At 41.5% G+C, this 13544-nt stretch overlaps 1 protein-coding gene across 5 annotated transcripts in view; it reads right to left on the minus strand.

Moving 5' to 3' along the window:
• Nucleotides 1-13544, minus strand: part of ARHGAP27 (Rho GTPase activating protein 27) — a 67143-nt gene that overhangs the window by 22008 nt on the left and 31591 nt on the right. For 4 of the 5 annotated variants that reach the window (XM_069076190.1, XM_069076189.1, XM_069076192.1 and 1 more), the window contains 4 exons: nucleotides 1278-1694; nucleotides 893-1096; nucleotides 479-559; nucleotides 260-388 (listed from right to left, as the gene is read on the minus strand). In XM_069076190.1, the coding sequence (XP_068932291.1) occupies nucleotides 260-388; nucleotides 479-559; nucleotides 893-1096; nucleotides 1278-1694 (831 nt within the window). The remainder of the gene's footprint in view (nucleotides 1-259; nucleotides 389-478; nucleotides 560-892; nucleotides 1097-1277; nucleotides 1695-13544) is intronic. The other variant, XM_069076191.1, reaches the window with a different exon arrangement.

A 13544-nucleotide genomic window follows, 5' to 3' on the forward strand; every position in this document is an offset into this window, starting at 1 on the left:
AGAGAGACAGAGACAGAGAGAGAGAGACAGAGAGAGAGAGAGAGAGAGAGAGAGAGAGAGAGAGAGAGAGAGAGAGAGAGAGAGAGAGAGAGAGAGAGAGGGAGAGAGAGAGAGAGAGAGAGAGAGAGAGAGAGAGAGAGAGAGAGAGAGAGAGAGAGAGAGAGAGAGAGCCTAGATGGGGAAGGAGAGTCAGGAACTCCCCTGATAAGCATTCACCACTTGTCCAGTCACTTTCTCACACTACCCTCTCCATGCCTACCCCAGATCCATTTTGGGGAGCTCCAAACCCACTCACTTTCTCCTCTGGAGGGCTGCCCAGTGTCAGGGAGTCACTGGTCTGGCTGGACTTGCTGCCACTGCTTCGGTGGCGCTGGCCTGTGACAGGTACCTGGAGGAAGGAGACAGACACTCAGAGTCCCTCTACCTGCACTCTAATGGTCATTCCTTACCTCCCCTTCCCCTGATCCAGGGCCAGTACCTGGGGAAGCTCCCACTGGGTGGTGCTGTCACTGGGATTGTAGAAGTATGGCTTCCCCTGCTCATCCTCGGACCTCATCCACTGGTGAGGAAAAGTCCAATCAGTGACCACTGTGTGTTGGGGGTAGGGGAGGGAAGAAGTTCTTAGACAGGTGAACTTCCAGAAAGAAGAAGGGTAACTTGTGTCTCTGAGGCTGGGAGAAGATGGAAGGGGAAAGGAGAGAGAAAGAAAGGAGTGAATGAGGGAGAAGGAGAGAGGAGAAGGAAAAAAAGGCAAGGAGGACAACATTTCAGAAAAAAAAAAAGTGGATGGCCATGGGAAAAGACAAAATAGACTTGGAGGGGAAGGGGGCTCTGGAGGAATATCTGAAAGAAGGTTCTAAGAGAGCTCTCCCCTTGCCCAGTGCTGACATACCTGTTCCTGTGTATAAAGGTTGGTATAGAACAAATGCCCATCCGGGCTGATGTGACAGGACCAGCCAGGGGGAGTGTAGGGGTCAGTTGTTCGCCCTGGTGCTGGGGAGCCTGGGCTGGGGTCAGTGTAAGAGCTCCCTGGAGAGTAGTCTTCCTCTGGGTAGCATGTCAGCTCCTCCGGATAATCTGCCTCTGGTGTTGGTGGCTGGAACATAGCCCAGGTCAAGAATCAGTGTGTGGCTCTGCCATCTTGGATGTGCTTTCCTACTCAAGAGTCCTCTATTCCTTTAGCCCACCCACCACCCACCTTCCATCTCCCTTAGGAGCTCAGCTCTACCCCAAGATGACTTCTTTCCCACCCCCAAACTTCCCTATCTCCTCCTTACCCTTTGGTCCATTGGGCTACAGGGGGCAAGTTCCGTTTGCATCTCAGGGGTGGTGGACTCCTCCCATGCAGTCTCACCAGTCAGGGGGTTGTAGAAGAACACTCTCCTGCTCTCTTCATCCCAGTACTGATCCCACTCAGCTTCAGGGTCCCCTGGGCTGCCCAGAGGGGACAGAGAGGTAGCCGGGCTAGATGCAGACTCAGGAGGACCGAAGGGAGATTCCCAAGTGGTCTCCCCAGTGCTTGGATTATAATAGTAGGGCCGTCCACTGTCTGAGTCTGTATGAGTCTCCCACACTGGGCTGGTGGAGGTAGGGGTTGCGCCAGGGACAGGGACAGGGGCAGGGGCTGGAGTCAGAGCAGGGATTCGCTGCTGCCTCTCCACATTCACATACACAGGGTCCAGAGAACTCTCTACCTGTGAAGGGAAGAACGAGGGTCAGAGGTCATAGAAACAGAGAGAAGAAAAAGCATCAGCCATTGGTCTACCTGTTGCTAAGAAGAAAGGGAATCAGAAATCAAAGAGGAATAGAGAAATAAGCTTGAAATAATCACCTGTTGGAGCTTTCAATTAAGGCCCCATTCCCCTAAGGGGGCCCTAAATCCACTCACTTTCTCCTCTGGAGGGTTGACCATTTTCAGGGAGTCAGATAAAGAATATTCAGATTTCTGACTGAACTCCAGATAAATATCCATTCTAACCTATAAGTCTTGCCCCTTCTCACTATTTTGTGCTTTTTCTCCCTAACAGCTGGATATGGTAGATACTTCTGCCAGTGTTTTTAAGGATTATCTTCTTTCCAGATAGTAATCAATTCAACACTTATTTACTAATCGAATATGTACAGAACCAGGAGCTGGGGATACAAACAGAAATCTAAAAGAGTCTCTGCCCTCAAGGGGTTTATAGTCTGCTGGGGGAGGGAGATTCCAACATGTGCCTAGAGAAGGAATAGTACAAGGTAGGTTGTATTAGGGCAAAGTTAAGATCCAGAAAAAATGCTACTGGAATATCTGAGAATAGGGAGAGAGAATAATTTAGCTGGTGGGGAGGGGAAGCAATCAAGGGATGCTTCCTGGAGGAGGTGGCATCTGAGGCAGGGGCCTTGGAAAAAGAATCAGAGATGAAGATCACTCCATTTCAGATAGGCAGCGGGAACAGGTAGCATTGGGACATATGTACAGCATAAAAAGTCAAGCCACAAGTGACTTCTAGGAAAGATGTCTGTGTGAGTAGTGGCAGAGAAGCCCAGCTCATGCATGTACCACAGGAAAGCCCTAAAACAGCACCAAACTGAATAAAGATTAGGAAATGCAAAGAGAAACTACAGCAAGAGCTTTCATTGAATTGAGGACTCCCTAACAAAGGAGGAAGGAAACAAGCATTTATTAAAAGTTCCTACTATGTACCAGATACTCTGCTGAGCACTTTACAGATATCTTAAAACTCCAGGAGGTAGGTGTTATTATGCCCCGTTTTACACTTGAGGGAACTAAGGCAGACAACAGTTAACTGACTTGTCACATAGCTAGAGGTTATCAGAAGCCACATTTGAACACAGGTCTTCCTGATTCAGAAAGACTCATCTTCCTGGGTTCAAATCTGGCCTAAGATACTAACTAGTTTTATGATCCTGGGCAAGTCACTTAACCCTATTTGCCTCAGTTTCCTCAGGTGTAAAATGAGCTGGAGAAGGAAATGGCAAACCACTCCAGTATCATTGTCAAAAAAAACTCAAATACCTCTATCGGATTATATACCGCCATGGGGGCAAGGGGGAAGGAGAGGGAAGGGGAGAAAATTTGGAACTCAAGGGATTGTGGAACTGAATGTTGTAAACTAAAAGTAAATAAATTTTTAAAAAAGAAAGAAAAATTCAAATAAGCTGATGAAGAATCAATGGAAATGTTTAAACAACAACAAACTACCTGATTCCAGGTCCAGCACTCTACCCCACTGCATTACCCAAAAAGTCAGAACCTAAAAAAGCAAGAGAAAAGAGAACCTTCCAGAAAAATGTGAATGTGATTAAAGGAAAACAAGATGGAACCATGAACAGAGATCTTGGACACCTATTCATTTCAGCATTATCTTCCTGGGGGTCAGAAACCCTTAGGGATTGGATGAAGAAGCTTTATAATTTTTCGACCACAGAGGCAGCCATAGGGCCATCATTGATCAGCCTGGGTTGCTCTATTGGCTCTGGAAGTCCACAGAAGTGTAACGTGAGACACTCCAGAGGACCCTGAAGAACTAGTGCTCTGAAATCAGACAAGCTGGGGAATTGGGAAGAGGGCATGAAACCTACCAGCATTGGGAGCACAGTCATACCAGAGGAAGTGGCAATCAGCAGTAGGAGCTAAGGTCATTGAATTCAGAACCAAACAGGGCGTGACTATCCCAGACTGGCAAACACAGTGAGGCAGAACAAAGCCCTGGCCCAAAGCCCCGATTCAGGAACAGAGATGATAGATATCAGTAAACAGAAGCAGATACTAAACTCTCTTAATAAATGATGGATTTGTATATCTACAAGAGTCCAACCCAGAAGGTAGTAAATTCCACAACTGCTACAAGCAAAGCTGCAGGGAGAAAAAGAATTCATGGTCACAAGGATTATAAGAGTACCTGGAAGAAATTAAGCAAGACATAAAAAATAGAAATTATTAGTGAAATAAGAGCTGTGGTTGGGGAGAAGCTGATGGACAGTTCTGGCCTAAACAGCTACCTGAATATGGGCAGACTGCCAAATTTCAACAGACCTACTCCAGCAAAAACCTAAAAATCATACAAGTCCAAATAATTAATAAGAATGAACTGATACAAGGCGAAATAAGCCAAACCAGGAGAAAGCTGTACACAGCAACAGCAATATTATATGATGATCAACTGTGAATGACTTAGTTATTCTCAGCGATATAATAATCCAAGACAATTCTGAAGGACTTAGGATGAAAAACACTATCTACTTCCAGAGAGAGAACTGATGAACTCTGAGTGCAGATTGAAGCATACTTTATTTGTGTTATTTTTCTTGTTTTGTTTTGGTTTGGGGGTGTTTTCTTCTGTAATATGGCTGATATGGAAATATGTTTTACATAACTGCGCACATCTAATTGATACACTCCTTGTTTTCTAAAGGAGTAGGAGAAGGATGGGAAGAAAGAAGAGAATTTGGAACTCAAAATTTTTTAAAACGCATGTTAAAATTTTTAAAAATGTAATTGGGAAGGGCAGCTAGGTGGCACAGTGAACAGAGCACCAATCCTGGAGTCACGAGGACCTGAGTTTAAATTCAGCCTCAGACACTTGACATACTAGTTGTGTGACTTCAGGCAAGTCACTTAACCCCAACTGGCCTGCCTTCCCCCCCCCTCCAAAAAAAATTAAATATAATTGAGAAATATTTAACAAAATTAATTTAAAACATATTTTTAAAAAGAGAAATCCAATAAGAAACTGGTAAATAACTTCTTCCCCCTGAGAACTACACAAAAAGCCAGAGGCCCATGAGCAATAAGACAGGGGTTACCAGAAAAGTCAGTGTCAGTACAGGCAACTGTACTGTACTAAGTAACTGTACTAAGTAACAACTAGGAGTCAGGAAGACTCAAGTTCAAATCTAGAAAGCTGTGACCCTGGGCGAATCATAAGCTCTGTTTGTCTCGGTTTCCTTGTCTATAAAAAAAGAGGTAATAATTGCACCTACCTTGCAAGGTTATTGGCACAGTGAAATGTCATGTAGTAAGCACTATATAAATGTTAGCTCTTATTATTATAATATTACAAGTTTTAATCTGTTCTGTATCAGATTGGAGGGCTCCCCCAAAAAAGCCCCAGGGTGGCTGGAAATACACAGCAATGCTCTTGGAAGGGATGTGGAGTGATAGTAACCAGAATAGGCCTGACAGTGCTCATATGGGGATATCCCAAGTACTAAGGGCTCTGAGGTCTCTAGTATTCTGTCTTGAGATGCTTTATCATCGGAAATATGGAATTGATCAGTAGTTGGTTATTGCATTGGTCAATGTCATTAAGTCTTCCAAGAATTTTTTTTTAATGGTGTTCCTGGTTCTGCTTACTTTGCTTGGCAACAATTCATTCAGGTCTTCCCAAGTTTCTATGAATTCTTCATACTTATTATTTCTTGTGAAAACACAATTTGTTCAGCCATAGTCCAATGATGAGTGCACCTACTTTCTTCCCAAGTCTCTGTGGCCACCAAATGGCTCTGAAGATTCACTGCTCTGAACCTCAAACATTCAGGGGAAGTCTAATCCTGGGATGCAGACCAGGAACCCAAGTGAACTTGGTTACAACAAAGCTGGGCTGACCACTGAGCCCCAAAACACAGCAGAAGATGGCCCTGGCACAAAGCCTCATTTCATCTTAAGGCTAGAGATATGAACAAATACAAGAAGATACAGACAATTCTAAAGAAATATAATCGATCCAGATACACAAAAATCCAACCCCAGAAGAGAGAATAATTTCACAACTGACACCAGAGACTTGTAGGGAAAAATTTATTTTCCACAAGGACTTCTTTAATATTTAGAATAAACGAAGCAAGACATTTACAAAATGAAATAAAAACTCTGGAGGAAAAAAATTGGAAGGAGAATAAATCTTAGAACAGGAAGTGGCAAACCTTACCCAAGTCAGGGATTCTTTGAAAATTATAATAGACCAAACAGAAATTAGTGACTCCATAAGAGAGGAAAATAGTAAAACAAAATCAAAAGGCTGGGGAAAAAAAGAAGATGTAAGGTATCTGGTATGAAAAAACAAGTGACCTAGACTAGGTCAAGGAGAAGTGATTTAAGAAGCCTTGGACTTATTGAAAACTATGACCAAACAAAAAGCCTGGACATGATATTTCAAGTAATTATAGATCAAAACTGCTCATATTTATTATGACTGGAGGAGGCAAGAAAAGACAGAAAGAAGCCACTCATCATTTCCTCAAAGAAAGAAAAGGAAAAGTGTTGGGGTTGTCATAGCCAAAATTCAGAGTTTCCAAGACAAGGAAAATATTCCAGAAAGAAAGAATTCAAGAATCAAGGAATTAGTCAGGATCACACAAGTCCCGGCAGCTTCCATCTCTACAAGAGCAGATCTTGGAATACAATATTGCAAGAGAGAAAGAAAAAGAGAAAAAAATGGAGTATAATATCTTACAGGGGGAAAATTGGACCTTAAATGGAACTGAGAACTTTCAAATATTCCTGATGAAGACATCAGAACTGAGTAGAAACTCTAAAACACAAATACAAGATTCAAGAGAAATCTAGAAACTAGGTCAATATATTTGAGTAATTAGAAGGGACTTATGATGCTGAATGTCCAATATTCCTTGGAGGGGAAGGAAACAAGTATCTTTTCAGAACCCCAATATTTAGAATTGAGGGAGATAATAATAATGTAAGACTGGGTAAGGTTGTGAATTGGTTCTGTTCTGAGAGTTTTAAAGAGAAAGTAAAAGATTATATTAGAGTAGAAAGGATGAAGAAGAGAGCGGAACATGGTATTTCTCATACTGGGGGTATACCAACACAGAAGGAGTGGAGTAGCAGGGGTCAATGAACCTTACTGTTAGTTGAACCTGACAAAGAGGGTTTCCACACACGCGCATGCACGCACGTATACAGTTTGGTGAAGAAATACAAGTTGAATAGAGAAAAAGTAGATGTGGGGGGAGGGAGTTAAGAGGAAAGCAAATACTGCTGAGAGGACAGTCACAAGCAAAACAGACTTCCTCATCCCAAAGAGGTAATTAAAATGGGAGAAAAAAGAAAAGGAAACTAAGATGGTGTTCATCAACTGGGGAGTTGCTGGACAAATTGTGGTATGTGAATTTTACTGATTTATAAGAAATGCCAAAAGAGATGATTTTAGAGAATCCTTGGAACTCAGAACTGAAGCAGAATGAAGTGAGCAGAACTGGAATAATTTATACAATAACACTGTAAAGAAAAATAACTTTGGAAAACTGAAGAACTCTGATCAAAGTAATGTCCAATCACATCTCATGAGGTCCTTTGCTGAAGCATGTTACTCCTTTCCTGAGGGAGGTATTTTGGGATATGATCACAGTGTGGATTTGATCTGCTTGCCTGTGTTTATCTGTGGCAAGAAATTTGCCTTTCTTTTTTTATAAATGGGGATGTAGTAAGGAGAAGGGAGAGTATCGATGGGGAGAGAGAGAGAGAGAGAAACATTTTTAAAAGTACATAGAAGAACATAGATAGAATGTTCAGAAGAAAGCACAGTCAATCATGCAAGGCTTTATTAAGGATCTACTATGTGCCAGGCACCACGCTAAGCATCGCGGATATGAGGAAAGACAAAAGACAATCCTGGCTCTCAAGGAGGCGGGGCGAGGAGGCGGGGCGAGGAGGCGGGGCGAGGAGCCGGGGCGAGGAGCCGGGGCGAGGAGCCGGGGCGAGGAGGCGGCCCAATGGGGGAGACAACGCGCAAACAGTGATGTGCCAAAAGCAACAGACAGGCCGAACTGCAGACAATCAACAAAGGGAACGTGCTAAAATTAAGGGGGCTAGGAAACTCTTCTTGCAGAAAGTAGAATTTTAACTGAGACTTGAAGCCAAGAAAGCCAGGACATGGATTTGAGAAGGGAAGTAGGCACAAAATGCCCATATATGGAGAAGCACGAAAAAGTGATCATTTTGAAAATAACAGGTTGAATTTATTATATGATTTTTTAAAAAGCAACTGGCATGGGATAGAGATTTTTTTGAGATCCTTTTTTTTCTGTTCTATTTTGCATATGGAAATGTTCATGGTTTGGGTTTTTTTTTGCATTATTAAGTTAGAGATAAAAAAGAAATTAAGAATAGGAAGGTGAAAAAAATAGCTTATAAAAGAAGAGGTAGAAAACTTTACCCAAGTAAATAGTGAACATCCTGAAAATAGAATGAAGCAAATGGAACTTAATCATTCTGAGAGATAAGAAACATTATGACAAAGTCAAAAGATTGTAAATAGAAAAAAATGTAAGGGGGTACCTATAATAGACCTAGAAAATAGGCTCAGGAGTGATCATTTAGGAATCAATGTAAATCATTAAAGCTATGACCAAAAAAACTCCTGGATCCTATATTTCAAGAAATCATTAGTGAAAATTAACCAAATCTATCAGAACCAAAGAGCATAGTGAAAGACAAAAGAATACACCAATTACCTCCTTTCTGAAAAGGGGAAATAAGGTTTATCATCGGAAATATACAGTTGGTCAGTATTTAGCCGTTGTATTGATCAGTGTCCTTAAGCCTTCCAAAAAAATTTTTTTAATAGTTTTTCTGGTTCTGCTTACTTTGCTTGGCAACAATTCATCCAGGTCTTCCCAAGTTTCTACAAATTCTTCATACTTATCATTTCTTATGATAACAAAATTTGTTCAGCCATTGCTCAAGGATGAGTGCACCTATTTTCCTTCCAGATCTCTGAGGTCACCAAAAATGCTTCTGTAAAGGAAATGGATCAGGGGAAATCTGAGATCAAATGTGGGAGTTTTCCTAAATGACCTGATAACATAATTGAGTGCAGGTCATTCCTAGTTACAAGAAAAATTAAGAAGTTCCTTAATCAAATCATTGGAATTAGTTATCCCTTTCATATTGTGAGGGTTAGGGGTATGGCACCCCTACAATCTGGAAAATTCACATAAAATTTTTTGGCCCTCCCTTCATACCATAAAAGAAGTATGAGTTATTATGATATTAAAAAATGTTTTGATATTCTATAATACTATACATATATTTTATGCATTTCTGAGTTTCTAAACTTTTTCTGTGTCATTTGCTGACCTTTGCATGTCATTTGAGGTTTTTGCAAAACTCCCAAAAAATTACCATTTAATTTCATAGGACAACTCATGATCGTGACAGGCAAAGTTGAGATATGGAAGGGATAACTGTATAGCACAGCATGTTGGCCATTTGATAAAAGCAACTGATGGGGCACAGGGAACTTCTGATAAATGGCTGAGACAATCAGTCATACCCAATTTGGACTAGGTAAAAAGTAAGTGGGAGTCACTCTAAGACAGTCCACTAATCTTCTTGGGTAGGCAGTGGGTCCTGGATAGGTTCAAGGCACCAAGAGGCTTGGACACTAGTCCCACCCACAGAGGGCTGAGGAAAGGAATGGACTAAGAAAAAAGGGTACTGGATTTGGAATCAGGGGACCAAGGTTAAGATCCTAGCTCTGATACTTAATATCTCAAGCCTCAACTTCTCTCAGTATGAGTTCCCTACCCTTTAAGATTGGGCTTGAATGCCTCAAGTCACTAATAAGAGGATTTCCAATGAAAACATCTCATAATCATCAATTGGCAAAAGTGAAGACGGTGGAAATAATCACTGTTGAAGGAGCCGTAGAAAAGCATGTGGGCTAGAGAGGACTGCTAGGGCAGAATATTGTGTACTTTGTCAGATACGTGTCTGCAGCAGGTTGTTTTGCTTTACTTCTTTGTCATAAGGAAGGGTTAATCTGGATAGAGACGGAAAATGACTAATATAAAGACAACAGGCATAAAGAGATTTTTTAAAAAATTAGGTACACATACATTATTGGTGGAATTGCAAATTGACCCAATTCTTTTTGTAAACAACATTCATTTATGTTAGAAAAGCTACTAAACTGTTCACAGTCTTTGGCCCAGCAGTTCTGCTACTTGGTATATACTCCAAGGAATTCAAAGATAAAGGAAAGATTCCATATATGCCAAAATGTTCACAGCAACACTTTTTCTGGCAGCAAAAAACTTAGAAGCACTATAAGTGCCCAACAGGAGCACCAAGGTGCACAGTGGACAGGGTGCTGACCCTGGAATGAAGGAGGACCCAAGTTCAAATTTGGCCTCAGACAATGAATAACTGTATAACCCTGGGCAAATCACTTCAGCCTGTTTGCCTCAGTTTCCTTATCTGTAAAATGAGTCAAAGAAGGAAATGGCATACTTCTCCAATATCTCTGCCAAGAAAATGGGGTTATAAAGACTCAGACACAACTAATCAACTAAAAAACAGCAACGAAAAAGTACCCAGCAATTGGGAACAATTGAACAAGATGCGCTATTATAAATATAATGCAATATTATTAGTGTATCATAAGAAACATCAGAACACTTGTAGGAAATTAAGGCAGAGTGAAAAGAGCAGAACCAGGAGAACATACAGACAATGACTTCAAGAAATTAAAAAAAATAACACTAAAAAGCAACTGAACTCAGTCAGAATAAATGAAATGACCAATATTGATTCCAAAGGTCAGGTTGCCAAATGCAGCAGATGGGAACAGATATAGTTATATTGGTCAGTTTTGCTTAACTATGTAACAAGAGACTATTCTGATATGGGAAGAGGGGATATTAATCAATCAACAAGTATTTATTAAGTGGATTCTGTATACCAGGCAGTAAACTAGGCATTGAGGACACAAGTCCAAAGAATGAAACACTCTCTACTGACAATGATCGTACATTCTAATGGAATATAGGAGAAATGATTATGATGCATTTTTTTAAGTTAAGAAAAATAAAATAAAATGAGTGGTTCAGAAAAAACACTCTCTAAGTTTTCTTCTAGCTCTAAGTCTATGATTCTATACCCTCAGGAGATTAGGAGTCCTTGATGTCTGCTCACCACCATGGAGAATGGAGAATGAATGGTAACGTGCCCAGTGCCCTGTGACATCATAATTCCCAGGCAGAACACAGGCAGCCAAGCCAAAGTGAAGCAGGAGACAACAGCAGATATGAGAAGAACTTGCTGAGGATGAAGGGCTAGGTTATAGCCATGGGAATAATCGCCTGAGGAAGGTCAGGGAATTCTTTCCTGGAAATCATTAGGAACTGGCATCCCTACCAAAGACAGACTGAGGAGGACGGGAGATATAGTCAGGGGGTGAACAAGTGTAGGTTTCTATGTGAATGATTGAGACATCTAATATCCCTGGGCATCAGTACTCTCTCTACTGCCACAAATTATCTTGTTTTTACTTATGTGTGTTTCTCCTGTAGAATGTAGAGGCAGCCAGGTGGCACAATGGATAGAACGCTGAGCCTGGAGTCAGAAGAACCTGAGTTTAAATTTGTCTCAGACACTTACTAGCTATGTGACCCTGGGGAAGTCACTTCACCCTTTTTGTCTCAGTTTTCTCAACTATAAAATGAGCTGGAGAAGGAAATGGCAAATCACTCTGGTATCTTTGCCATGAAAACCTCAAAATGGGGTCACAGAAGAGTGGAACACAACTAATAATAATAAAAAAGTAAGCTCCTTGAGGGTAGGAACTGCTTTGTATCTACTACTAACTCAAACTTGTGCACATAGTAGGCAATTTATTTAATAAAGAAATGCTTTTTGAATCGAATGAAACCATAAAGGCCTATATCAGAAAAAAATGCTTTATAATGAAATTAATCACCTCTGGGAAGCAACTTGTATAGAAAAAGCATTGGACTTGTTCTTAGGAGACCTGGGTTCAAATCATGCCTATGCTATCTTCTTCTCCAGCTTGAGTGTCTGTCACCACCTCTGAATGGGGATGGGCTTTGTGATCTCTATAAGATCTTCCAGCTCTATGTCTATGTTCAATTGGCAGCTAGGTGGTGCAATGGACAGAGAGCGCTGTGCCTAGAGTCAGGAAGATCTGAGTTCAAATCATGTCCCAGACAACTAACTAGCTGCGTGATCCTGGGCAAGTCACTTAACCTTTGCCTGCCTCAGTTTCTTCAACTGTAAAATGAGAATAATAATAACACCTACCTCCTGGCATTGTTTTGAGGATCACATGAGATAAATTTTGTAAAGAGCTTAACACAGTGCCATAATAAATGTTTGTTCTCTCCTTCTAGAACAGGCCTGCACAACCTGTGGCCATGCAAAATCCTTTGGTGTGCCCATGTGGCACTTTTTTTTTGCTTTTTGGAGGGGGGAAGGCAGGGCAATTGGGGTTAAGTGACTTGCCCAAGGTCACACGGCTAGTAAGTGTTAAAGTGTCTGAGGCTGGATTTGAATTCAGGTCTTCCAGTGCTCTATTCGCTGTGCCACCCAGCCGCCCCAGCCCAAGCCACTTCGGCAGGTTGTGCAGGCCTGCTCTAGAGCAAGGGAAAAAAGGTTTGATTAAAGGAGTAACTCTAGGAAGGAGGCATTTCATCTTCATGGCTGTGCTTCTAGCTTTGGTGGGATTGTTTCCTGTTTCACATAAGAGCCTACTGACAGGACTGGAGCTGGAGTCAGGAAGACCCAGGTTCATATCATATGTATGAGTCACAGAAATGTCACATGGATGGGTGGTGCTGCTACAGGCTCCAGGGAGCTATAAGAGGTGATATCAACAACAGGGTAGAAGGCAGGTTCTGAACATGTTATATGTAGGTTTCATTTTCTTGCTCTCCTAAGACACTTGGCTATTGTTCAGTCATTCAGTTGTGTCCAATTCTTCATGACCACATGGACCACAGCAAGTCAACACTGTCTGTAGGATTTTCTCAGCAAAGATACTGAAGTGGTTTGTCATTTCCTCCTCCAGTGGATTAAATGTAAATGGATTAAAGTAAAACAGGTTAAGTGACTTGCCCAGGGTCACAGCTAGTAATTTGTCTGAGGCTGAATCTAAACTCAGGTCTTCCAGTGCACTGAAGTTATCTAGCTGTCCTAAGATACAACAGAATACCAACTTTGAAGGGTTGGCCCATGAAAGAGGAATCAGTTATTCTCTGCAACCCCAGAGAGCAAACCTAGAACCAGGGGATAGTGTGGCGAAAAGCAATTTGATATGATGTAAATGCCACTGGACCTAGGAGTCAGGAGGTCTGAGTTAAAATCCTGGTGTTGACACTAGCTGTATGGTTGATTTTGTGTTGTCACTTATCCTCAGTGAGACTCAGTTTCTTCATCTGTAAAACAGGAATAATGATATACTGGCCTGCCTCACAAGGTTGTTATGAAAAGAGTACTTTGCATTTTATAAAGCATTACAAAACCATGAGCTAAGATCATTAAGTTCCAGGAAAGAAGGAAGGTGTCAGTAAGATGTAAGGAAGAACTTCTTAACAATTAGAAATTAGAAGGCAGGGGTTGCTAGGTGGCACATTGGATAGAGTACCAGCCCTAAAGTCAGAAGGACCTGAGTTCAAATCCATCCTGAGGTACTTACTGGCTGTGTGACCCTGAGCAAGTCACTTAACTGCAATAGGAAGGAAGGAAGGAAGGAAGGAAGGAAGGAAGGAAGGAAGGAAGG

This window comes from Petaurus breviceps, unplaced genomic scaffold (genome assembly GCF_028583685.1).
Source record: "Petaurus breviceps papuanus isolate PSGF00001 unplaced genomic scaffold, PetGlider_PUasm1.0 90925, whole genome shotgun sequence".
In the NCBI taxonomy this organism is placed as follows: domain Eukaryota; kingdom Metazoa; phylum Chordata; class Mammalia; order Diprotodontia; family Petauridae; genus Petaurus; species Petaurus breviceps.